The sequence below is a fragment of the Nyctibius grandis genome, unplaced genomic scaffold (genome assembly GCF_013368605.1).
Source record: "Nyctibius grandis isolate bNycGra1 unplaced genomic scaffold, bNycGra1.pri scaffold_86_arrow_ctg1, whole genome shotgun sequence".
In the NCBI taxonomy this organism is placed as follows: domain Eukaryota; kingdom Metazoa; phylum Chordata; class Aves; order Nyctibiiformes; family Nyctibiidae; genus Nyctibius; species Nyctibius grandis.
Window position 1 is genome coordinate 22,530 of NW_027167609.1, and position 26,657 is coordinate 49,186.

The following is a 26,657-nucleotide window of genomic DNA, read 5'->3' on the forward strand; positions in this document are numbered from 1 at the left end:
TTCCGGATCTGCTTCAGACACTCGAGCAGTGTGTTCTGCCAGCAGAGCTGCAGGCATGGTACGCGTTCAGCTAATGGGTAAAGGTGAGCACCTAAGGATGCTTCCGTTGCCAGCTGGCACAGCTGTATCGAGAATATCTGTAGCCTGGCTTCCAAAGGCCCATTTTACAGTGCCCTGCATTGCAGCAACGTTTTCTCTAATGAAATGCGACAGTGGGTTTGCTGTAGCAGCCACTCTTCGGCAAAATGGATCGTGTCATTCCCTGCTGTTCTGGAAGCAGCTGATTCGCAATTTTGATCGTCGCTGTAATAGATCGATCAGTAATAAAATATTGTCTGAAATGTAAGCCTTCCTTTTCTCTGAAGTACGAAAAATTACCTCATTTTCTCCAGTTAAATCTTGTGAGCTATTTAATCTGGTCTCTAAAGTGTCACTCATTTTATTTAACAAGGTAAGACAGCAGGATGTCACTTGTGTTGTTATTGTTTAGCTTCTGAAAACATAAAGAGCCTATGCAAAGGATCTGGCACTATTCTAAACTTGCCGTTTCCTTTTTCTTTTCCTTCAGCAACTGTTGCATTTTGTCACTGTGATAACTGAGAACTTCAATGTATTCGCTTTGGAAAAACTACATACTCTTCTCAGCCAGTGCATTTACCAGCATCGGGAGGATTACAACAAAACCGAATTAGTGAAGGTAATTTTTTTTTGTAGCACTTTCTATCACTGTCACGCATTTGTGTGTTATGCAGGCGTATGTGTGCACTCTGGACATCACGCTTATTTAGCATGACTCTTTACTGCTTAGTTGCCTGCGTTACAAGACTTTCTCATTTCAGTCTGGAAAACTTTTGTCCCTATTGCAAAACCATTGTTGTATTTGGCATAATTGTTGGCAGTTGCAGCAGGAAAGGGCTTGCACTTGAAGACAATGGGTCCACCCACACAGCCCTCTCAAAGCAGTTAACCGCAGTCTGTCAATAGTCCTTCTCCAGAACCTTTTTAAGGGTGGGTGGGGGGCTATGAAAGGAGGGCGCTTTTCTCAGTCTGTCACTTCCTCTCTCTCCCCTTACAGGCAGTCAGACGTGGCAATACTTCGTATAGTAGTCATTCTAATCTTGAAAAGAAATGAAGTAGGAAACATAACAAGAGGTTGAGACTTTTCTCTAGTCTCGCCATAATCCCTTCTTAACTAGCATGGCTCGAGCATCTGTAGTTTGACGTAAGGGGAGATTTCTGCCTGTGCCAGTTTAATGCTCATGAGTCAAATTCTCAGATCTCTTTGTGTAAGGGAGGATTTCTGAGTTGTTGGAACTCAACAAAAATTTTCCAGAGGCACCCATGGTCCCAGTCAGATATTCCCGATATTGAGTCGATTTAGATAGGCTGCATCTTCAGTCTTCAGATTCACCGTCTGTGAATCCAGTTGTCTTTGAGATGCTTGTGCCCAAGAATAGATAAAATTCTTTATGCCTCTCAGTCTGCCTTAAAAAAAAAAGAAGCCTCTGTTCTGATTGTGTGACAGTGAGGATTATTTGGAATCAGGGAGGCCATTCCTGACAAATGCGCCCTTCTCTCATCCAGTATAATGCTGTGGTTTAGCATGAGAAGGGTTTATTTCTGTTATCTCAGGGCTTGTGAACTTGTGTGACTTAACTTTTAATGCTTAAATTAAAAGGGACTTGATTTCTTTGTTTTCTACTTCTACATTTAGCTTTAACAAAAAGAAATCCCCTATTCAGAGGGCCTGTGCAAGTCAGTCAGGAGCAGGCTCTACTGTACTAAGAGACAGGCTTCAACAAGTAATTATTCTGAGTGCGGGAAATAACATTTCCAGCTTTTAGTTGTGGCTTCTCAGGAACTGTCTCCTCTTTCTACCTGTTGAAGCCACTGTTGATACAGATCCGCAGTCTCTTGATACAGATCCATACAGTTTCTCTAGACTGCTCTCTAGTTTGGCTGCCTAAGGATGCGTTTGAAGCTAGTGGGTATAGAAAGACATTGTGATGGTGGTAGCACATGTATTTGCTAAATATTACTAATAATTGTATGTATGTACAGATTCTTTCTTCTTTTATGCAGAAAGCAGCAGGGTTCTTAAGCTTTTATTCCTGCTGACTGATAGTTTGTCTTTTTTTTCTTACTAGGAAATGAGGAAAGAAATTGCAGCCTTCGGTCATGCACAGTGATACTTGATTTCAGCATCCTTCTGCCCTGTAATGTTTCCTTTTCATTGAGTGCTGTTATAAAGAGGATAAAGATTGCTTCTACGTACCTACTCATACATGTATTAAACAAATAAAATTTGTCTTAAAATTCCTTAAGACAGCTCAAAGTCCTTTTATTTTATATTTTCGTCCTTTATATGTATTTTTATGTGACACACTGCTGTGATTGCCCTTGGAACACTGCAGATCTGAACACCTCCCAGATAATTTCGGTACCTCTCTTTTAAAGAAAACGATTGAAAACTTGATAAACTCCTATCACTGGCATATTTTTCCCTGTCATAAAATACTAACTTGAAACAAAGCAAGACCTACTCCTGTAACTTTCTAAGGTGAAGTTTAGTCTTACTTGTCATAATGACAACCTTCTTGATACTGGGGAATAGCATTTAAATATAAACTGTTAGTTGCAGGTCAAGTGGTTTGTAGATGAATTAAATTGGAAATAGTTTTCTAATTCCCTGGAGAGAATTGGATCTGTTTATTACATAAAAGTGAATATATTGTTGGTGATGAATATATTTAAGTAAAAGCAAAGCACTACCCTGTTTTGAAGAGGTATGCCTCTTCAAACCAGCAGAGAAAATTTCTCTCAGTTAATTTGATGAGAGTTATTTTTTAAAAAATTGATAAGAAGATAGGCAAAGTTTAATTTTACAAGAATAAAATTGTATATCCCTTGCGATAAAATACGTGGCACGATCCATTGCTCTTATGTCACCTCATGTACACAACATCTGCTGATACTGAATGCCTAACACGGAATCACAGAATCACAGAATCAGCCAGGTTGGAAGAGACCTCTGGGATCATTGAGTCCAACCGTTGCCCTTACACCACCCTGTCAACTAGACCATGGCACTAAGTGCCATGTCCAGTCTTTTCTTAAACACATCCAGAGATGGTGACTCCACCACCCTCCTGGGCATCCCCTTCCGATGTCTAATAACCTTTTCTGTAAAGAAATTCTTCCTGATGTCCAACCTGAACCTCCCCTGGAGAAGCTTGAGGCTGTGCCCTCTTGTCCTATCGCTAGTTGCCCGGCAGAAGAGGCCAACTCCCACTTCACTACAACCTCTCTTCAGGTAGTTGTAGACTGCATTAAGGTCACCTCGGAGCCTCCTCTTCTCCAGGCTAAACAACCCCAGCTCCCTCAGCCGTTCCTCGTAGGTCAGACCCTCCAGACCCTTCACCAGCTTGGTCACCCTCCTCTGGACTTGCTCCAACACCTCAACATCTTTCTTGAAGTGCGGGGCCCAGAACTGAACACAGTACTCAAGATGCGGCCTCACCAGTGCCGAGTAGAGAGGGACGATCACTTCCCTAGACCGGCTGGCTACACTATTCCTAATAGAGGCCAGGATGCCATTGACCTTCTTGGCCACCTGGCCACACTGCTGGCTCATGTTTAGCCGGCTGTCCATCAGCACCCCCAGGTCTCTTTCCACCGGGCCGCTTTCTAACCACTCTTCCCCCAGCCTGTAGAGCTGCATGGGGTTGTTGTGGCCGAAGTGTAAGACCCAGCACTTGTTCTTGTTGAACCTCACACCGTTGGTCTCGGCCCATCTATCTAACCTGTCCAGATCCCTCTGAAGGGCCTTCCTACCCTCCAGCAGATCGACACTCCCACCCAGCTTGGTGTCATCTGCAAATTTACTGAGGGTGCACTCAATCCCTACGTCTAGATCATCTATAAAGATATTGAACAGCACCGGCCCCAGAACTGAGCCCTGGGGAACACCGCTAGTGACCGGCCGCCAGCTGGACTTTGCCCCATTCACCACCACTCTCTGGGCTCGGCCATCCAGACAGTTTTTAACCCATTTAAGAGTCCACCCATTCAAGCCCCGGGCAGCCAGTTTGTCTAGGAGGATGCTGTGGGAGACAGTGTCAAATGCCTACTGAAGTCTAGATAGACTCCATCCACAGCCCTGCCCTCATCTACTAAGCGTGTCACTTGGTCATAGAAGGAGACCAGGTTGGTCGAGCAGGACCTGCCTTTCATGAATCCATGTTGGCTGGCCCCGATGCCCCGACTGGCCTGCATGTGCCGTGTAATGGCACTCAGGATGATCTGTTCCATCACCTTGCCTGGCACCGAGGTCAGGCTGACAGGCCTATAGTTCCCTGGATTGTCCTTCCGGCCCTTCTTGTAGATGGGCGTTACGTTTGCTAATTTCTAGTCAGCTGGAACTTCTCCAGTTAACCAGGACTGCCGGTAGATAATCAAGAGTGGTTTGGCAAGTTCATTTGCCAGTTCCTTCATTACTCTGGGGTGAATCCCATCCGGGCCCATAGCCTTGTATGTGTCCATCTGGCACAGCAGGTCACTAACCGTCTCCTCCTGGATCATGGGAGGTTCACACAGCCCCCCCGTCCCTAACTTCAGGCTCTGGGGGGCCGAGTCTCTTGAGGACAACAGGTCTTGACATTAAAGACCGAGGCAAAGAAGGCATTGAGCACCTCTGCCTTTTCCTCATCCCCTGACACTACACTACCCTCCTCATTCAGCAAGTGGTGGAGGCTCTCCTTGACCCTCCTTTTGCTGTTGATGTATTTGTAAAAGCTTTTTTTGTTGTCTTTGACTGTAGCAGCCAAATTGAGCTCTAATTGAGCTTTGGCCCTTCTAATCTTCTCCCTACACGACCTGGCCACGTCCCTATAGACCTCCCAAGTTACCCGACCCTTCTTCCAGAGCAAGTAGGCTCTCTTTTTTTCCTTAAGTTCTAGTCTAAGTTCCCTGTTTAACCAGGCCGGTCTTTTTCCCCGACAGCTTGCCTTCCTACAGACTGGGACAGCCTGCTCCTGAATATTTAACAATTCCCTTTTGAAGTATGTCCAGCCTTCCTGGATTCCTTTGCCCTCCAGGGACTTGGTCCACCAGCCTCTTAAACAGGCTAAAGTCAGCCCGCCGGAAATCTAAGGCAGAAGTTCTACTCTTGCCCCTCCTTACTTCCCCCACTATTGAAAATTCTAACATTTCATGGTCGCTATTCCCAAGACGGCCACCGACCCTCACATCTCCCACTAGTCCTTCTCTGTTCACAAACAACAGGTCAAGCAGGGCCCCTCCCCTAATGGGCTCGTTTACCACTTGCATGAGGAAGTTCTCCTCCACACATTCGAGGAACCTCCTAGATTGCTTCCTCTCTGCCATGTTGTATTTCCAGCAGACATCTGGCAAGTTGAAGTCGCCCATGAGTACAAGGGCCGGCAACCGGGCGGCTTCTGACAGCCGCTTGTAAAACGCCTCGTCCACCTGCTCATCCTGGTTGGGTGGTCTATAACAGACTCCCACCGTAATGTCCTCCCTGCCGACCTTCCCCTTGATCTTCACCCATAAACATTCAACCTTGTCATCCTCACCATCTTCCTCAATTTCCACACAGTCCAAGCACTCCCTAACATACAGCGCTACCCCAGCGCCTCTCCTGCTTCGCCTGTCCCTCTTAAAGAGCCTATAGCCATCCATAGCAGCACTCCAGTCATGAGAGTCATCCCACCACGTTTCTGTGATGGCAACCACATCATAACCTTCCTGCTGTACACTGGCTTCTAGCTCTTCCTGTTTTGTTGCCCATACCTCGTGCACTGGTGTAAACACACTTCAGCTGGGCCAGTGGCCTTGCCCCTGACACAGGCCTGTCACCCCTAGGTTCATTTGTGGTTGACCCGGTCTTATCCCCCTCCCCCATTGAACCTAGTTTAAAGACCTCTTGATCAGCCCTGCCAACTTCTGGGCCATAACCCTTTTCCCCTTCTGACTCAGCTGTTCCCCATCTGGCCTAAGCAGGCCTGGTGCCATGAAAACCACCCCGTGGTCAACAAACCCAAAATCCCACCTACGGCACCAGTCTCTCAGCCACATATTAATCTGTTGTATTTTCATAGTCTTTTCCCTATTTTCACCTAACACTGAAGTAATTGAAGAGAATATCACCTGCGCACCTACCCCTTTTACCAAATGCCCCAGGGCCCTGAAGTCCCTTTTGATAGCCCTGGGACTTCTCTCTTCAATCTCATCCCTACCCACCTGGAATACTAATAGTGGGTAGTAGTCAGAGGGCCTCACCAGTTCAGGAACCCTCCTGGCAACATCCCTTACCCGAGCCTCAGGAAGGCAGCAGACTTCCCTGTGAGTCGGGTCTGGCCTGCATATGGGGCCCTCCATTCCCCTTAGCAGGGAGTCGCCTATAACAATTACTTTTCTCCTTTTTGGAGCTGGTTGCAACCCTCTTACTTGGTTGCTTCTGTTTACGTAGCCCCGTAGAGGGTCTTTCACCTAGATTCGTGTCTTCCTGACACTCAGGAAGACGCTCAGGCTCCAGCACCTCATACTTATTCTGCAGGGGCACGTGGGGAGGGGAGGAAGGTCGGGATGGGATTCGCCTGCCACCCCGAGCAGGGACCTGCCTCCATTCCCCCCCATCCCCTAGGTCTCCTCCTGCTCCTTGTGGAGGAGGAAGAGGATCCTCCACTACCCGGGGAGCATTAGGCCCGTCCGTTTTCCCCAGGACGGGCCGGGAACAGCACTGCCCGCCAACCTCTTCCTGGGATGCTCTTGTTCTCCTTAACCTTTCCACCTCCTCCTTGAGTTGGGCCACCAAGGAGATCAGGTCATCGACCTGTTCACACCTCACACAGGTGAGGTCTCCATTACCCTCGAGTGCCAGGGCCAGGCTCTGCCACTCCCTGCAGCCTGCCACCTGCACCTCCACATGCTTCCAGGGCAGGTCCGTTTGGGTTGCCATGTCTTTTCTGGCACCCGCAAGGGACTTAGGGCCCAGCCGAGTGGAAACCATACCTTCCTGCCCACCTACTCTGCTTGCCCTGCCTGTGCGAACTGCTGCGCAAACTGCCACGCCCCTGTTTGCACGCTCCTGTTCACCACACTCTGGGTAGCTCGCGCTCCCCAGGGGGCCCTTCAAGTCTCCCACGGTGTCTCTGGCTACGCTCCCTCCTCTCCTCAGTCGCTGCCGCTGCTGCCAACTGACATATAGTCATATAGTTTAGTTTTAGGTATTCCTGCGAGGAGCAGGGGTCTGGACTCCATAATCCTTATGGAGCCTTATGCAGCCCCCCCTCTCCCCTGCAAGCCCTCCCTTTTATAGTGACCTTGATTGTTAACGATATAGAACACACCTGTGGGCCAGCCTGGGTCAGCTGCCCTGCGTTTAACTGCTAATGGCCCTGATCACCATGGCTGGCCACAAACTGAAACAAAATCCCAGTGAAACCAGGACAGTCCCTTCCTACTTGAGATATTCTATGATTTGATGATTCTGTGTGCTTTTGAAAGGCATTTAAAGGACAATGTAAGTATCAGGCACAGTCAACATGGGTTCACAAAGGGAAAGTTCTGTTCAACTAATTTGAGATATTCTACGATTCTGTGATTTGTTCCTTCAGGTTCCTCTCATTTGCCAGTTGCTGCTGTTTTGAGCTTCAGGTATTTAAGAGATTTCCTGTCTTTCAACAGCCTAATTGTCTCCTTAAACAGCTCTTTAATTATGTTTATATCTATTCTTTTTTATCTACCTATTTAAAATATTTCTCATAAGTTTATCCCTTGTAGAAAGGTGACCTCATTAGAGGCAGCTCGTACTCAGCATATGGTTGCAGAGTCTGTTTAATTGTTTATGAAATTTTATCATGCTTTAGTTTTCTTTCCTTGCAAATAAGAAAAATTCTTCTGTGCCTGTGTGCAGCCAGTTCTCCAAGGAGAGCAGGTGGGAGATGGTGCAATGGAGCTGTAACATCCAGCTGCAAACTTTGGTGAAGAAGTCTGATGTAAGGAACAGTGACCTAAGTCCCAGGTGGCCAATGACAGAAATGGTGGGGCTGGGGACGTGAGGAGTAAAGTTGCCCATAGAGTGTCAGACCTCAAAGGACTGTTTTCCTAGCTTTTATCACCTCTTCTTTAAACTAAAATGTAATAAAAAATATCCTTTAAAATAAGAAATAATTATTAGCTGCACTTTGAAATCTTTCTCCTTAACTACACTATGAAACCTCTCTAATCAGCTGTACAAGTCTTGAAGACTTGAAGAAAATTACAGGAAGAGACATGGCTCCTTTAGGGCTTTCTGTATTTTAATGAGCCCCATGGTGTATTGGGTGCTGACTCCCTGAACCTCAGGTACTGAGAGAAGGTTGAAGAAACTGCTCAAGAAGTCAGAAGCAAAACTCAAAGTACCTGGAAGCATTAATGGGCCCCACTGGAGGCCATTACTGACAAAGCCTCCCCAAGGACTCGTTAAAGGAGATAATTGGAGGCTGTGATTATAGGTAGGCAGAGGCCCTGTGCAGGTGGCTGTAATGCTGAGAAAACCCTTTGGTTTGTTTGATGAAGCAGAAAGGCCAAGCCCTGACCCTCCAGGCCCTGGGAAGGAAGATCCTGTCCCTCACATGTAGGTCAGGGCTCTTCCTGGGGACAATGGGATATGAGGGTGAGCAACGACAAGTGTAGGAAAATTCTATAATATCTCCTGATGTCCCCAAGCAGGGGAAACAAAGTCTAGACCTTCAAAAGAAAGTTTGTCCTGGTGGGCCTCGGTGGCATAGGCAACTGCCATGGCCAAGGGGACAAAGCCCTCAGTCCTGCGGAGTCTTTTATTCTGGCCAGAGCCTTTGGCCATCTCTACTGCAGGCTGTTCTACACTGTCCCATGCCTGCATCTCTATTCTTGCTGGCTGTTCCTTGAAACACAAAGGCATCACAGAATCACAGAATGTTAGGGATTGGAAGGGACCTCGAAAGATCATTTAGTCCAATCCCCCTGCCGGGGCAGGATTGCCTAGACCATATCACACAGGAACGCGTCCAGGCAGGTTTTGAATGTCTCCAGAGAAGGAGACTCCACAACCTCTCTGGGCAGCCTGTTCCAGTGTTCAGTCACCCTCACCGTAAAGAAGTTTTTCCTCATATTTAAGTGGAACCTCCTGTGTTCCAGCTTGCACCCATTGCCCCTTGTCCTGTCAAGGGATGTCACTGAGAAGAGCCTGGCTCCATCCTCTTGACACTTGCCCTTTACATATTTATAAACATTAATGAGGTCACCCCTCAGTCTCCTCTTCTCCAAGCTAAAGAGACCCAGCTCCCTCAGCCTCTCCTCATAAGGGAGATGTTCCACTCCCTTCATCATCTTCGTGGCTCTGCGCTGGACTCTCTCTAGCAGTTCCCTGTCCTTCTTGAACTGAGGGGCCCAGAACTGGACACAATACTCCAGATGCGGCCTCACCAGGGCAGAGTAGAGGGGGAGGAGAACCTCTCTCGACCTACTAACCACACCCCTTCTAATACACCCCAGGATGCCATTGGCCTTCTTGGCCACAAGGGCACACTGCTGGCTCATGGTCATCCTGTTGTCCACTAAGACCCCCAGGTCCCAGGCATGGGCTGATCCAGACTCCCTCTGCGTGACCTCTTACACCACAAACGTTACTGTTTGAGTGAGACATCTTTTTCCTCACCTCCAGTCTGAACCTTCCAAGTTGCATTTTGTGGAGGTTTCCTTCTCTTCCCACTACCAAGAAAAGCTCCATCATCTCTGAAACCACCCTTGAAGCAGGTGCAGTCTACCCCTGTAGTGCCCTGAGGGTCCACTTCATCAGGCTAAAGAAGCCCAGGGCCCTGAGGCTCTCCTCAGAGGCCCCAAATCCCATCCTGACAGGTCTCATCTAGAACCTCTCCAGTTCCTCCCCATTCCTCCAGACTTGGGAGCCCCATGCCCAGACACACTAGTCTAGCTGTGGCCACATCAGTGCTGAGTCAGGGGGGATGATAACTCTCTTTCTGGGTGACCAAACTCCTCCTCATGCAGCCCTGTATGCAGTTGGCCTTATTAACTGTGAGCACACACCACTCACTGCTATGGCATCCCTCGTAACGCCCAGGCCTTTCTCCTCAGGGTCACTCCTGAGCTGTTCAGGTCCCAGCCTGCCCTCATGTCTGGGGTTATTCTGCTCCCAAAAAAGGACTTGCAACTTCTCCTTGTAAAACTTCATGAGGCTTCTATTGCCAAATCAGAGACTTTCTTAAGGTCCCCCTGCAGTGAAGCTCTCTTTTGACAGCTGTTAATGTGTACGTACAGATGGCCCAAAAAAGTTGTGGTGCCTCTGACAAGATAACAGCATGAGGAACTGCAGGACACTCCAGATAATAAAAGGAGGTACTATTTTAATGGAACTGCTGACTAAGGTAGGAAATGCAATGGCGACAAGCTCAGAAACCCCAAATGAATGTACAAGGAAGCCAAACAAGGGTTGGGGAGGAAAGAGAAAAGAGAGGTGACCTGTTTACATAGGAGGGTACAAGGATGGTCAACAGGAAGAAATTGTGAGAGGAAAAAAGGAAAGGAAAGGTGAAGCAAAGGAAATAATCAGGTACCCCCAAACAGCCCTGCATGTGTACTACAACGCCTGGAGTCAGACAAGGAAGTCACAGATCGCCTGATAAAACTTCTCTCTGACTGACATCAAAGATCACTGGGAACCTGAGTGCTTTCCCTCCCATCATAAAGGAAAGATCAGTTGTGGATAGAAATGCAGAATCATTCATGCTGGAAGGGACCTCAGCAGGGTCAGCTATGGGGTCAGAGCAATTTGCTCGGGGCTTTATTCATTTTGGGCTTGAAAATCTCCAAGGATGGAGATGACATAAGGTCTCTGGAAAATCTGCTCCAGTGCTTGACCATCTTCACAGAATGTTAGGGACTGGAAGGGACCTCGAAAGATCATTTAGTCCAATCCCTCTGCCGGAGCAGGATTACCTAGATCATGTCACACAGGAATGCGACCAGGCAGGTTTTGAATGTCTCCAGAGAAGGAGACTCCACAACCTCTCTGGGCAGCCTGTTCCAGTGTTCAGTTACCCTCACTGTATAGAAATTTTTCCTCATATTTATGTGGAACCTCCTGTGTTCCAGCTTGCACCCTTTGCCCCTTGTCCTGTCAAGGGATGTCACTGAGAAGAGCCTGGCTCCATCCTCATGACACTTGCCCTTTACATATTTATAAACATTAATGAGGTCACCCCTCAGTCTTCTCCAAGCTAAAGAGACCCAGCTCCCTCAGCCTCTCCTCATAAGGCAGATGTTCCACTCCCTTCATCATCTTCGTGGCTCTGCGCTGGACTCTCTCTAGCAGTTCCCTGTCATTCTTGAACTGAGGGGCCCAGAACTGGACACAATACTCCAGATGCGGCCTCACCAGGGCAGAGTAGAGGGGGAAGAGAACCTCTCTTGACCTACTAACCACACCACACCCAGGATGCCATTGGCCTTCTTGGCCACAAGGGCACATTGATGAGGAGAAAGTTTTTCCTCCCTTGTTTCAGCTGATGCCCATTGGCCCTCATCCTCCCATCATGCACAACAGGGAAGAGCCTGGCTCCATTTCCTTGCTGATATCCTGGAAGCTGTGGGAAGGCTGTGATACAGTTTTTCCAAAGGTTTTTCCTCTCCTGGCTTTGCACCTTTGCAGCAAAGGCGGACAACGGCATGTTGGGCTGAGGGGTTGGTGGAGGTCATCCTTCCTCTCTACTCAGCACTGCTACAATTTGTCTTGCTCGCTGCCCTCAGGGTTTTCTGCTATAACACCTCACTCGCACTGCAGTGAAATCTGCCCTCCACATCTTCCACCAGTCCTGCCTTGTCTCCTTGTGAAAACCAGATCCAGGAGAGCATTCTTAACATGTTGGAGCAGGGATCACCTTCCACCTACCCTCTGATTTCTTTTAGCAGAGGTCCTTTGTCTTCAAAGTCCCCAGTGATTATCAGGGCCTAAAATTGTGTCCCTTCCTCCAGCTGCCTAGAGCACCTCATGCTCTTCCCAACCTTCTTCGGGGAGTTCAGTGATCCTGACCCAAAGACCATTGTATGTCAAGGAGTCAGCGATCCATGTAACAGTAAACCTGAGCAGACCCAGGCCTGTGCTGTGATGGGCTCTATGTACAACTTGGCCTTCAGGCTGTGTTGCGGAGATCGTATTGCTGGGTTGCAGCATAAATCTGATTGTAATGAAATGTCTGTAGGAATCTCCCACTCAGTACCAGTGATCAGCCTAACTGCATGTCCTTACCTTTATCTAAAACTGCCACAACTACTTCACATGTGAACAGCCTCTTTTGGGGGAGCAGAAATGATGACTTGAACTTTTTCCTCATAAGAAAACACTGGAAGTGATCACAGGAGCAAAATGCAATAACCCTTCTACAGATGGGATCTGCAAGACTCGCTGCATGATCTGACCAGACAGAAGTAACCTCACCATGATCTTGCAAGCCACGTGCCTGCTGCTGACCTTTCAGCTTCTCAGACAAACACAACCAAACCATGGTGCTGCTGTCCCATCAGGTACTCAGGAGGAAAGGATGTGACAGCCCATATCCAAGCCCTCTTCCTGGATGGGCCTACCAGGTACCTAGCGAAAGGGATTCCCACAATCAATGTGCCAACCACGTGCCTTCTGCTGCCCTGTCAGAGACACTGGCAGGTGTGAACCTAAAAGCCCATATCGCAGCCAAGAGTCAAGGGCTGACCTATCAGCTGCTTCAGAAAGAAGTGACCTCACAGGCCCTTTCCCAGCCATGTTCCTGCTGCTGGCCTATCAACTCGAGACAGCAGTGACCTCACAGCTGTCTTCACAGTCTCGTGCCTCCTGCTGTCCCATGAGATCCTGAGGCACAACTGACCTCACCATAGCATTCCCACCCATCTCCTCCTTGTGGCCTGTGAGCTGATCAGATGCAGATCAACTCACATTCCTCTTGCAATGCTGTGGGACTGCTCTGGGACCTCACAATCCCCCTCCTGCCCCATGGGGCCAAACAGCTTATGTTAGTGTTACGAGAGGGTTGAAGGTGAGGTTTTTAGAGCATGAGAAGGAGGGCTTTGTGGGTGTCCTGGTTTGGGTTGGGACAGAGTTAATTTTCTTCCTAGCAGTTGGCATAGTGCTTTGGATTTAGGATGAGAAGAATGTTGATAACACACTGATGTTTTAGTTGTTGCTAAGTAATGCTTATACTGAGTCGAGGACTTTTCAGTTTCCCACGCTCTGCCAGGCGAGGAGGCGCACAAGGGTCTGGGAGAGGAGCACAGCCAGGACAGCTGATCCAAACTGACCAAAGGGCTATTCCATACCATAGGACCTCATGTTCAGTATATAAAGTGGGGGGAGTTGGCTGGGGGGGATCGCTGCTTGGGAGGTAGCTGGGCATCGGTTAGTGGGTGCTGAGAAATTGTGCTGTCCATCATTTTTTTTGTTGTATTCTTTTAGTATTATTGTTAGCATTTCCTGGAGTGTATGGAAGATAAGTTCTTGACACAACTGGTGAGTGGGCCAACTAGAGAAGGCACCCTACTGGACCTCTGTTTTGCGCACAGAGAAGGACTTGTCAGGTCCTTCAACCAATAAGGATGGTTGGACACCATCTTTGGCATAGCGATCATGAAATTATAGTGTTCTATTCTTGGAAAAGTAAGGAAGGGGGTCAGCAGAACTGCTACCTTAGACTTCCAGAGGGCAGACTTCAGCCTGTTTAGAAGTCTGGTTGAGAGAGTCCCTTGGGTGGCAGTCCTGAAGGGCAAAGGGGTCCAGGAAGGCTGGACAGTCTTCAAGAAAGAAATCTTAAAAGCCCAGGAGCAGGTCATGCCCTTGTGCTGAAAAACGAGCAGGCGGGTGAGGAAGAAGAGCAGCCTGGCTGAACAGAGAGCTTTGGCTGGAACTCAGAAGAAAAAGGAGAGTTTGCGTGCTTTGGAAGAAGGGCAGACCACTCAGTAGAACTACAAGGATGTCGTGAGTCTGTGAAGGGAAAAAATTAGAAGGGTCAAAGCCCAACTAGAACTTAATCTGGCTACTTCCATAAAAGGAAATAAAAAATGTTTCTATAAATAAATAACCAGCAAGAGGAGGGCCGAGGAGAATCTCCATCCTTTATTGGATGCGGGGGAAAATATAGTGAAAAAGGATGAGGAAAAGGCTGAGGTGCTTAATGCCTTCTTCGCCTCAGTCTTTAGTAGTAAGATGAGTTGTTCTCTGGGTACTCAGCCTGGAGGTGAGCTGGAGGACAGGGACGGGGAGCAGAGTGAAGCCCCCATAATCCAAAGGGAAATGGTTACAGACTTGCAGTGCCACTTAGACACACACAGGTCTATGGAGCCGAATGGGATCCACCCAAGGGTACTGAGAGAGCTGGCGGAAGTGCTCACCAAGCCACTTTCCATCACTTATCAGCAGTCCTGGCTAACCAGGGAGGTCCCAGCTGACTGGAAATTAACAAATGTGATGCCCATCTACAAGAAGGGCAGAAGGAGGATCCAGGGAACTACAGGACTGTGAGTCTGACCTCGGTGCCAGGGAAGATTATAGAGCAGATCATCTTGAGTGCCATCATGGAGCACGTACAGGACAACCAGGCGATCAGGCCCAGTCAGCATGGGTTTATGAAAGGCAGGTCATGCTTGACTAACCTGATCTCCTTCTATGACAAGGCGACCCGCTTACTGGATGAGGGAAAGGCTGTGGATGTTGTCTACCTAGACTTTAGTAAAGCCTTTGACACTGTCTGCCATAGCACTCCCCTGGAGAAACTGACTGCTCATGGCTTGGATGGGCATGCGCTTCATTGGGCAAAAAAACTGTCTGGATGGCCAGGTCCAAAGAGTTGTCATGATGGAGTTAAATCCAGTTGGCAGCCAGTCACAAGTGGTGTTCCCGAGGGCTCAGTATTGGGACCAGTTCTCTTTAACATCTTTATCAACGATCTGGATGAGGGGATCAAGTGCACCCTCAGTATGTTCGCAGATGACACCAAGTTGGGCGGGAGTGTTGATCTGCTTGAGGGCAGGAAGAATCTGCAGAGGGATCTGTACAGGCTGGATCAATGGGCTGAGGCGAACTGTATGAGGTTCAAGAAGACTCAACGTTGGGTCCTGTACTTGGGGCACAACAACCCCATGCACTGCTACAGGCTTGGGGAAGAGCGGCTGGAAAGCTGTCTGGTGGAAAAGGACCTGGGGGTGTTGATTGATGGCTGCCTGAATATTAGGCAGCAATGTGCCCAGGTGGCCAGGAAGGCCACCAGCATCCTGGCTTGTATCAGCACTAGTGTGGCCAGCAGGACTAGGGAAGTGATCGTCCCCCTGTACTTGGCACTGGTGAGGCCACTCCTCGAATGCTGTGTTCAGTTTTGGGCCCCTCACTACAAGAAAGACCTTGAGGTGATGATGAAAATCCAAAGAGCAACGAAGCTGGAGGAGGGCCTGAAGCACAAATCTTATGAGGAGCAGCTGAGAGAAGTGAGGGGTTTAGCCTGGAGAAAAGGAGGCTGAGGGGAGACCTTATCACTCTCTTATCACGTTTGCAGACACACGGGAGCTGCAGCTCTTGCACTTCTGGCTCTTCCTGGGCATCTACCTGGCTGCCCTCCTGGGAAACGGCCTCATCATCACCTCTGTAGCCTGCGAACACCTCTTCCACACCCCCATGTACTTCTTTCTCCTCAACCTCTCCCTCCTTGACCTGGGCTCCATCTCAGTCACTGTCCCTAAATCCATGGCTAATTCCCTCTGGGACAGCAGAGACATCTCCTACGCAGGATGTGCTGCCCAGGTCTTTCTGTTTGTCTTTTTCATTTCAGCAGAGTATTGTCTTCTCACCATCATGGCCTATGACCGCTACGTGGCCATCTGCAAACCCCTGCACTATGGGACCCTCATGAGCATCAGAACTTGTGTCCACATGGCAGCAGCTGCCTGGGCCAGTGGGTTTCTCAATGCTCTGCTGCACACGGCCAATACGTTTTCCATACCCCTCTGCCATGGCAATGCTGTGGACCAGTTCTTCTGTGAAATCCCCCACATCCTCAAGCTCTCCTGCTCAGATACCTACCTCAGGGAAGCTGGGCTTGTCATGTTTAGTACTTTTGTATTTTGGTGGTGTTTTGTTTTCATTTTGCTGTCCTATGTACAGATCTTCAGGGCCGTGCTGAGGATCCCCTCTCAGCAGGGACGGCACAAAGCTTTTTCCACGTGCCTCCCTCACCCGGCCGTGGTCTCCTTGTTTATTAGCACTGGCACATTCACCTACTTGAAGCCCCCCTCCATGTGCTCCCGATCCCTGGATCTGGTGGTTGCAGTTCTGTACTTGGTGGTGCCTCCAGCAGTGAACCCCCTCATCTACAGCATGAGGAACCAGGACCTCAAGGAGTCCATCAAGAAAGTTATTTCAGGGATGGTTCTCAATACTGGTAAATTTTCCCTCACTCTTCAAGAATGACTCCCATGGTGCCCCATTGCAGGCCTTTCCTTTGTTTGCCATTTTATAATATTTTATCATTTTCTGTCTTATTCATCATTATTATTTTCCTACATAAATATCTGAATCCATCTTACTCGTCTTGACGAATAAACCTGCTGTGACTAACCTGGAGCTGATAAAAAAGTGTGTCTTTCACTGGGACAGAGTTGACACTCTTATTGCATCTCTGAAATAAAATGGGATCACCCCCAGTTACTGATGTTTGGGCTCTTTCAAAGTTGATGTCGACAACAAGGAATTTCACCCCAAAAAGGCCTATTTCTCCCTGGAATTGGAAGAGAAAATCTCATGGTCCTGTTGGTAGCTGTTAAGAGACCAAGGGTTGGATTTTGGACTCACTCAGGGGTGTGTGGTGACTGAGGAGATGGTGAATGGTCTGTGAGGTACATGCCCAGGGCTTTCTCAGGTATGACAGTGCAGAAGAAATTCTCCAGGAAAGTAATCTGGAGCTTCCTGGAGAGCCTTGGGGTTCTAGGGCGACAGTGTGTGCCTGGGGTAAGGGGTGAGTGAAGCTCCACTAAGTCAGAGATCACCAAAGGTGGAGTCACCAAAATGGAATGTGCTAAATACTAGTATCTGCAAGGAAAAAAATATGGACATACCAGAACATACTGTGAAAAGGCTTATTGTGTCAAATTCTTAGTGATAAATTAAAGGAGCAAAAAGTGAGTTAGGCAATGTGCTTATCTTACAGGACATTTGGGGGAGGACAATAAATCACACCTTGCTTGCAGATAATTAGCACTACAAAGACCAGCAGATAGCTGAGTTGCGGTTCATGTCCAGCTTTTCATCCACCAGTACCCCCAAGTCCTTCTCCTTAGGGCTGCTCTCAATCCCGTCATCCCCCAGCCTGTATTGATACAGGAGGTTTCCCCGACCCAGGTGCAGGACCTTGCACTTGGCCTTATTGAACCTCATGAGGTTCACATGGGCCCACTTCTCAAGCTTGTCCAAGTCCCACTGGATGGCATCCCGTCCCTCAGGCATGTCAACCGCACCACTCAGCTTGGCATCATCTGCAAACTTGCTGAAGGCGTACTTGATCCCACTGCCTGTGTCATTGATGAAGGTATCAATCAGGACACCACTTGTCACCAGTCTCCATCTGGACATTGAGCCGTTGACCGCTACCCTCCGGATGCGACCACCCAGCCAACTCCTCATTCACCACACAGTCCACCCATCAAATCCGTACCTCTCCAAGTTAGAGAGAAGGATGTTGTGAGGGACTGTGTCAAAGGCCTTAGAGAATTCCAGACAGATTACATCTGTAGCTCTTCCCTTGTCCACTGATGTAGTCACTCCATCATAGAAGGCCACTAGGTTGTTCAGGCAGGACTTGCACTTGGTGAAGGCATGCTGGCTGTCTCGACTCACCTCCCTGTCCCCCATGTGCCTTATCATAGCTTCTAGGAGGATCTGTTCCATGATATTCTCAGGCACAGAGGTGAGGCTGACAGGTCGGCAGTTCCCAGGGTCCTCCTTCCTACCCTTTTTAAAGATGGGTGCACTGTTTCCCTTTTTCCAGTCACCAGGGACTTCACCTGACTGCCATGGCTTTTCAAAATCATATAGAGTGTCTTGGCAAATACATCAGCCAGTTCCCTCAGGACTCTGGCATGCATCACTTCAGGTCCCCTAGACTTATGTAAGTTCAGGTTCCTCAGGTGGTCATACCTATAGAAGTCCTTCTTATTATTCTTTGTGTCCCTTGCCAAGGTCAGCTCCAGCTGCGCCTTGGCCTTCCTGACCACATCCCAACACAACCAGGCAGAGACCCTGTACCTCTTCCCAGGATACCTGTCCCTGCTTCCACTGCCTGTGCATTTCCTTCTTGACCTTTGACCACCAGGTTTTCACTCAGCCATGGTGGTCTCTTGCCATCCAGGAGGAAGAAGTGTGTTGTGAGAATATGTCAGGGTTGAAGGCCCTTGTGCATATCAGGGAACATGCAGATGATTCCATCTTGTGTGCTTGCCTCAGGCTAGGAGATGAAAATGCCCAATGCTGGAGGAGGCCGTGCTCAGTCAAGCCCCGTGAGCTGCATTTGCTCTCTTCCCCTCCTTCACTCTCGACACTTGGTGGGCCTCAGGAAACATCCCTTAGCCTCGATATTGCACGAACCTCCTGGAGTGAGGTTCCATAACTGCTGGGGAAGTGGAAAGGGTTTGTGATGCACATGGGAGTGGAGGGAGAGACTGATGTGTGTGTAGCAGTCATTGTGTTAAAGACAGGAAGAAGGCTTGAATTAGAGGGGGAGGTGGGGTATCATGCTGAAGTGAAACATGTTCAGTTTGATTTTTGAGGCAGCAGAAGGAGGACATGCATTTCAGGGCTGGAATATGGAGAGAAATAGCAGATTCAAGCAAGTCTATGGCTGTGACATCTTGGGTGCTAGAGGAGCATGAGCAGGGTGTGGGAAGAAGGCAGGTGTTGGGAAACTCACAGGCATTGGCAATTCCTCAGCTAACCACATCTTTTTGTTTGAAGCAACAGTGAGTGAGGACAGAGGGACATGAGTAAAGCTTAGGAGATCCCAGGGTCAGAGTGAGATGGTAAAATGGGGCAGCAGCTAAAGTCTGCAAGGAAACAAGCACAGGCATAAGACAGTGTAGGACAGCCTGCAGTGGGGATGACCAAGGGCCTCAGTGCATCTGGGACAACCCCCTGCCAACAGAAATGAGGTCTTTGTCCTCTTGGCTATGGCTGCTCTCCCTTCCACTGAGGCCCATGAGAAGACACCAGTTCCTTACAGCCCCAGGGCCTTGTGGCCTCCTCACCCACACCCCATAGAGCCTGGCAGGTGTCCTGTTGCTGTCCTGCACTCAACATTCCACACCCTCATGTCACACTGCTCCCCAGAAGAGCCACGAACATCCTGTGAGGTAACAGAACCCCATTCCCAGGGGATGGGGGCCAGGGCTCGGCTGTCCTGCTTGGCAAAACACATTAAGGGCTTTCACAGCCACATTCCACATTGGATTTTCCTCCTGTCACCAGGGCCTCTGACTTCCTACTTCACCAGTCCCTAGGAACAGTCTCCTTGTCTGGTCATTCCTTACACGGTCTCTTCTCAGTGATGGTCCTCAGTGGGGCTTGCTGACATCCTCAGAACCTTGGACGTTTGCTGCTGAATTTTACTTCTCCAGAGGCTTGTTCTATCTCTCATGATCTTCAGTTCAGGAATTCAGTACCAGAGGGCTCATTAACATTCAAAACACCATAACAAGCCAAGCCTCTGGGAATAATTTTCCTTTAAGTCTTCAATTCCCATGTGTTTAACTAGAAAGCTTTCAGGAGTATAGTCAAAGTGAAAATATTTTATTACTAAACAAACAGAAGAAAAGAATTTTTTGCTGTTTTCTTTTTTCCTGTTTACACGTTAGTTGATATCAGCAATCTCCAATTGATATTGATCCTGAGTATCTCCTAATGCAGTCTCAATATATATGAAAATCAAGACCCCTTATGTCCAACAATCAACCCATCTTTGCCCCTACCCCCAACCCCACCATTTCCCATGTCAAACACCTGGCACTTAAAGCAGTCTTGTGCAAATCTGAGCTTCCTCCACTACAGACTGTAGCTACATGTTTCAGCCTGTTGACAGCAACTCCCACCTCTTTTCCTTGGAGAAAGAGCTGCACACAGACAGAGAAGGATATTTCTTAATTGACAACAAATAAAAACAAAAGAAGGCATAGTTCAATAAAAAATAAAATTCATTCCTCTGCTGTATATTAACAACCACATTTACCTCCACTGAAGTCTACTTTCCACATCAGATAACCTTAGAAAACACCTTCTGTGTCAAGCACAGATGCCAAGATCCCCCCAAACACTCCCTGCCCTGGACTCTGTCCATATCTGCTCTTTGCACACAGTGAGTCACAAGCAAAATTCACAAGTTCCCTCGATCCACTGATGGAAGAAAAGAGACCAAGTGAATGAAATGCTCTATTTTGCACAGCCAAATCTGCACTAATCCCAATATTTTTGGGGTACACGAACTTTATCAAGCATACTCTGCATCATCTACACGCACTCATGTTTTATTCACTGCAGGGTGAAGTACATGTGTCTCCAATGTAGGTGAAGGCAGGGATGAGAGTTATCTCCTCTAATGTTGGACACCTTACGTTCAATTGCCCAGGCTTCCCTTTCTAGTCAAGAGAAGGAAATCAGTTGTGTTAACTGAGATGCCTTGGGCTTCCCTGCCTGTCCACCAACTCCTCCTCCAGAAGTGCTCCTGTAGCTCCTGGGTCACATTTCCCAGTCCCACGTGGGGTCTTCAGTTACCTCAGGGTGTCTTGGAGTCAGTGCCCACTTCTGCGTGGACAATTGAATGATGTTAGATGTACGACAGCATATCAGAGTGGGCCTCCAAGTGCCAGTCCCCAAATGAGGCCCAGAGCACAGTGGTATCAAGAGGTCCACGTCACACCTGAGGCAAAAAAAATGTGACTCTATCTTCAAGAAGGGACAACAGGAGGACTCAGGGAATGACAGGTTGGTCAGCCTCACCTCAGGCCCTCCTTGAGGTGAAGGAGCAGCTCATCCTCTAAACTGTTTCCAGGTGCATGAAGGACTATAATGTCATCAGGAGCAGTCAGCATGGCTTCACTAAGGGGAAGTCATTGTTAACTGACCCGATAACCTTCTCTATTACATGCCTGGCTTGGTACATGAGGAGAGAAGAGTGGCTATTGTTTACCTGAATTTCAGAAAATCTTTTAACACTATCATCTCCCACAATATCCTCACAGAGAGGCTGTTAAAGTCTGGTCTGGATGAGAAGAAATTGAGGTGGACTGAAAACTGGCTGAAGGGGCAGACCCAGACAGTGGTGACCGGTGGCATGAAGTCTAACCGTCTACTGCTGGTTGTTCTCCTTCAGGGTCCTGCCTCCAGCCACAAAGGCCTGGGAGAAGACAGAGACAAAGAAGCCATTAAGTACCTCAGCCCTGTCTGCTCTTGCTCTAATGAGGTTCAGCAGCAGGCACACATTATACCTCTCCATTCTTTTACTCTTGATGAAATAGTGTCAGCTCATGTGGCTACCCTTACCCTCCCCTGCAAGTATCAAGTCTATGGGAGCTTCGGCTTTGGTATCATCCCTGCATACTTCAACAAGGTTTCTAAATTCCTCCTTTGCAGCTTCCCCTGCTTCCACCTTCTGTGTGCTGCTTTTTTGCCAGGGAACTCAGTCAGTTTATACCAGCAACCTCCTGAGATGATTGCTTCTCTCCATGGCTATTCAAATAGATCATTCTTGTCTTTGGAGGAGTCTGCCCTGTAAGGCCTATCAGATTTCCTGAGCTCCTTCACCCTTCAGACCTGCTTCCCATGGCACCATCAATATCAGTCTCCCAAGTATGTCAAGGTCTTGTCTGGAGTACACCCATCTGTGCTCCACTACTGGTCTTCCTCATTCCTCTTTGGCATCTTGGACCCCACTATTTCCTGGTCACAACAGCTGAGGCAGGCACTGATGGTCACATCCTGACCAAGTCTTCCTTGTTGGCCAGGACCAGAGCCAGGTGAGAATCACTTTTCCTGGCCAACCTGGCAGCTGTGTTAACAAGTTGTACCAAGATCCTCCAGACTGTTGGCACCCTGTATGCCTTGCCTGGCCAGTGAATGCCCTGGCCTTTATAGGAACCTGCTCATTGACCTGAGACTTCCTTGTATTGCTGACAGAAGACTTTTTCGGCTTCCTCACCCTCATCAAGTAGTTTGTAACTGCCAACACAATATTGTACTACGTTAATGGTTGGTCTTGATCTTAAAGGTCCTTTCCAACCAAAATGATTCTATGATTCTATGTCACCCTGTATCCCTCCATTGCCGCACCCCAGCTCAGCAAGCTCTCCCACCACTTCTCATTTAATCCAAAAATGTCACAGTCCTGTGACAAGTCATGGGGCTTCAGCTCCTCCTGCCTATGCTCCAGATCTTCCTGGCCATGCATCACAGCTGTTGCGCCAGGGTGGAGCACAGACTTCTCACAGGGAAAGCTGCTCACTGCTCAGGTACATCACCTGAAGATCATTGTACATCAAGCAGTTAGTGCTGTGCTGTGCTGCACAGATCCCTTGGCCACAAGACAACCTCAGCACCTCATTGTCACCGTGGAGCCTGCAGGCAGCTCTGACTCGGTACTGACCATTCCACCACCTGTGTGTCCCTGTCTCTATCTAACAGTGCGGCAAGACGTTCTCATAAGAACATCATTCCTGTTTGATTGTAGAGAAGATGAATAGAGTTGTGACCTTGTAAGGAAACACAATAAGAGCTTGAATGATCAAATTAGGAGACTGTCTTCTATGGATGATGTCTGTATGGCATGTTGCGTATGGGTGGGAGTCCCATCCGATTCTACACCACCCAGGCCTCCCACGACCTAATGGGAAGAAACATTATCTATTTTATTCTCTCCTCTCCTTATAATCTTAGCTCTAACAGCATTTTAAACGATACCTCACAGAGGCTGAGTCCCTTTCTTACTGAGATCATAACAGACCAGTGTCTCATGGTAAAAAACTTTCTAGGCACACAGAAATGCAGCCGCTCTACTCCCACAGACTGGAAAGGGTGTAGTTTGCTCAAGTGACCCTTGTCTTGATCCCCATCCACTGCCGGTTGTTCTCCTGCAGAGTCCTGCATCAAAGCTCAAAGGCCTGGGAGACCTTGCTGGTGGTAACTGAGACAAAGAGGACACAGGGTATCTCAGATCCACCTACACCTACTCCTGCTGCATTCAGCAGAGATCCCACATTAGCTCTGTTTCTTCTTTAACTGTTCCTAAAGTAGGAAAACCTCCTCTTGGTGCCCTTGAATGCCCTTTTGAGTTTCAATTGAGTTTTGATATGAACCACTGCTGTGCTTGGATTATGCTGTCCTTGAAGGCAAGATGTATCCAGGCTCACTGAAAATGATTGGTGTGTTCCTTGACTGTATCATCAAGGGTGTGAGTAAAGACCCCGGTGTGATGTGCTTTGTGTTCATGTAATTCCTGCAGCTATTGGGTAGAAGAAGGGACAGACCGTGCCTCTCTGATGGCACCTGATGACTGATACCTCTGACTGATGGCATCAGTCAATGGCACACAGGCACCAAATTGCACTCTTTGTGATGCTGTCTGGGGGGGGCCTGTCCTGCACCCACCCTGAATTCAAATTGCTTTGCTTTAAGTCCTCTCCTATACCTGCAAGCCCTGGCATCTCACATAGCTCTGTGGGACTGGATGTGAATTGAGTAGCTGCCCTGAATTCTGATAGGCAATGTGGGGCTGAACATGAAACAACTGTCAGTGCATTGAGGAGTGACCTAGTAAATACAGCTGAGGGAGAAGAGAAAGAGAGAGATTGAGCTCTCCTTGTGGCACATGGCTCCAGTTGTTCAGATTAATAACTCTGTAGGCTGCCCTGAACATAGATGAGACAAGGAGCTCACATGCAGGTGCCTATTTTGTGCCCACCTGAACACCTGAGGCAAGAGGAATCCCACCTCCTGTGGGTTTGTGGTGTGAGTGGGAGGGAGCTGAGTCCCCTTCTAGCCCCAGGACTACAAACCCACAAATGAGATACTTCTATTGACTCATCTGCATCCCTTCCCTCAGCAGGGGTAAAGGAGATCACTCCCGGTCACGGTCCAGTTGTCCTGTCTAATGATGGGACAAGGAAGTGTTAATCTTAGACCTAACTCTATCTCTCAGAGGAGAAATGCTGCTGCTGGAAAAAACTGTCTCTCCTCATGTGCCAGATGAAACATCAGTGATTGCATGAGCCTGATTCACAGCAGGTTCCCCTGAAGCCCCAGGGACACCTGGAGGGAGCCCAGAGGGGACACAGGAAGAGACACCTTGGGCTGGTCCCTCTGCTGCTGAGCTGGGCTGGGCTCCTGGGGTGGAGGGAGCTGATGGCAAGTGGGCAGCACTGCAGAGAGACAGCTCTGCCCAGGAGCAGCTCCTCTGCAGAGCGCAGCAGGGCTGAGGGCACTGCCTGCAGGCAGCGAGGGGAGAGGAGCCAGGCAGAGAGAGGGTGAAGGCAGTGTGGGGTGGGAGGGTGCTGAGAGCTCACTGGAGGAGAAATCTTTACAACCCTCGACACGGTGAGTCTCTGGCTGCAGGACAATGCAGGGGCAGTTGCTGGTGGGATTACCTGAAGCTGGTGCATCCCACAGTTTACAGGATCTGTCAGGATGTCTCTCACAGTATCTCTGTGGTAGAGGAGAAGAACATGCTCCAGAGCAGGGCTTCCCTGCTGCACTGTCAGAGGGACAGAGCATGACAGCTGCCTTCTCCTGGGGACAACTGCAGGGGTGTGCAGTCAGGGGTGCCCAGGGCTGTCCTTGAGACCAGGGTCCCTGCACCCCAGGGGTCTTTGCGACGGGGCACGGACTGTGCTGCCTACCATGGTCAGCACTCAGCCTGCCCGGGGAGCTCCCTACGGTGCTGCAGGGAGAAGCTGTGGGTGGAAGGAGTGACCCCAGTCAAGGCAGGGTCCTTCTGCTGACAAGGGGATGCTGTGTGGGCCAGGGCTGCTCACAGCTCCAGATCAGCACTAGAAATCTTCCAAGGAGATGTTTCAAGAGGAAGGTCAAGGCAGGGTTTACTCTAAAGATAAAGAGATTTTTCTGAACCTGTTTTCCTACTCTCAGGGCAAGGGAGAGGAGGGGGATGGAGGGAGAGCAGAAGAGAAATAGAAAAGGGCTCATGAAGTTTGAACAAGTCATTGAGACTCCTGAGCTGTATCTTTGAGTGGTCAGTAGGTCTGCTAGGAGCCTCCTAAAGTGCCTCCAGCCACTCCTCTGCCCATGGACAGCACCAGCATCACCTTTGCTGGACCCATCAGGGTGTTCTGCCCTTCTGAACCTCCAAACAGGAACATGCACACAGCCAGTGCCCTGCAAACAGGCAGGTTTGTGTAGGTGAGTGCACAGAGGTTGCAACGGGGTCTGTGAGCACTGACAGAGAAACACCTCCAGGTGGAAAATCTCCAGGCAGCAGGGAAATGATCTGGGAATGAGAGGAAACTAAAACCAGAAATATTGTGCGAGGGAGAGTTCAGAAAACTCTGTATGACCCCCTCCAATGCAGACCCCTTCCTCTGAGCAAGCCCCCTTGCCTCCTCTCCCACCCACCAAAGCCTCTGCCCTCAGGGCCGTGGGCTCCAGGACATGAACCCCCTCCTGTGCAGCCAGAGCTCCAGCAGAGCCGTGGTGCAGCTCTCCAGCCACGTGCCCAGTTCCCTCTGCAGAGCACAGGGGCTGAGAGCAGCTGCCCGGCAATGCTGGTGTGTGGGAGGTGGCGTGCACAGCTGGGTCAGGGTAACGCTGTCCTGAGGGCCCGGCTGCCTCTGCCCTGGCCTCTCCCAGCCACACCCTCACTGGATTTCCCCTTGTTTCTCCACTTGTCTCTGTTATTGCTGTGGTTATTTCATTCTTGCTGCCAGGCTCTCTGGGGAGGTGGAGTTTCAGCTGCAGAGTCACACACTGACCTTGTGGGTCCTTTCCTGCAGGTGTGTCCATGGGAACAAGTGTCCCAGCTTTCCTCCCATCTGTGGGATCTGTTCAATACAGTTTGTGGGGCTGGGATATGAGCTGGCTCCTACTGAGATGCCCTTGTTAGGACACTTGGCTGTCCCCTTGAAATGTCCTTCCAAGCTGCCCTCAGGAATGTAAACCTATTTCATAGCACTTCTGTTCTATCTTAAATCTCTGGAGATTGCAAAGCCTCTGCAACTGAGGAAATGCTGTTGGGTTGGTGAAATAAGGCATGAGTGTCGTGGGCTGGACGTGGGGTGCTGAGACCTTGAGAAAGGGTGAGACATTTAGTGGTCTGCAGTGGATCCCTCTGCTCTCAGCAGCATCTGGTTATTTTTCAGGATAATATGGGAGTGTGATAACCCTCCACGTCAGAAAGGTGCAAGCCCAGAGAAACTGGGAACTTGATGGAGGGACAGACCAGCTCCTCTCACTCTGCACTAACCCACAGGCAATCCTCTTGCCTCGCAGGACTTGCTCTGTTCTCCCTGAGTGCAGCAGAAATGCTGAGGGTTTCTGACATCCAAGAGAATACTCCTCCAGTGAGATGGAGGGGGAGCTG

General features: G+C 49.1%; 1 protein-coding gene across 1 annotated transcript in view; it reads left to right on the plus strand.

Moving 5' to 3' along the window:
- Positions 1–16,504, plus strand: part of LOC137677502 (ATPase family AAA domain-containing protein 2-like) — a gene marked incomplete at its 5' end in the record, with an annotated part of 38,653 nt that extends 22,149 nt beyond the window's left edge. Inside the window, 3 exon segments of the mRNA XM_068424804.1 lie at positions 569–697; positions 1,076–1,103; positions 15,594–16,504. Of these exon segments, the coding sequence (XP_068280905.1) occupies positions 569–697; positions 1,076–1,103; positions 15,594–16,504 (1,068 nt within the window).
- Between the last annotated feature and the right edge of the window lie 10,153 nt (positions 16,505–26,657).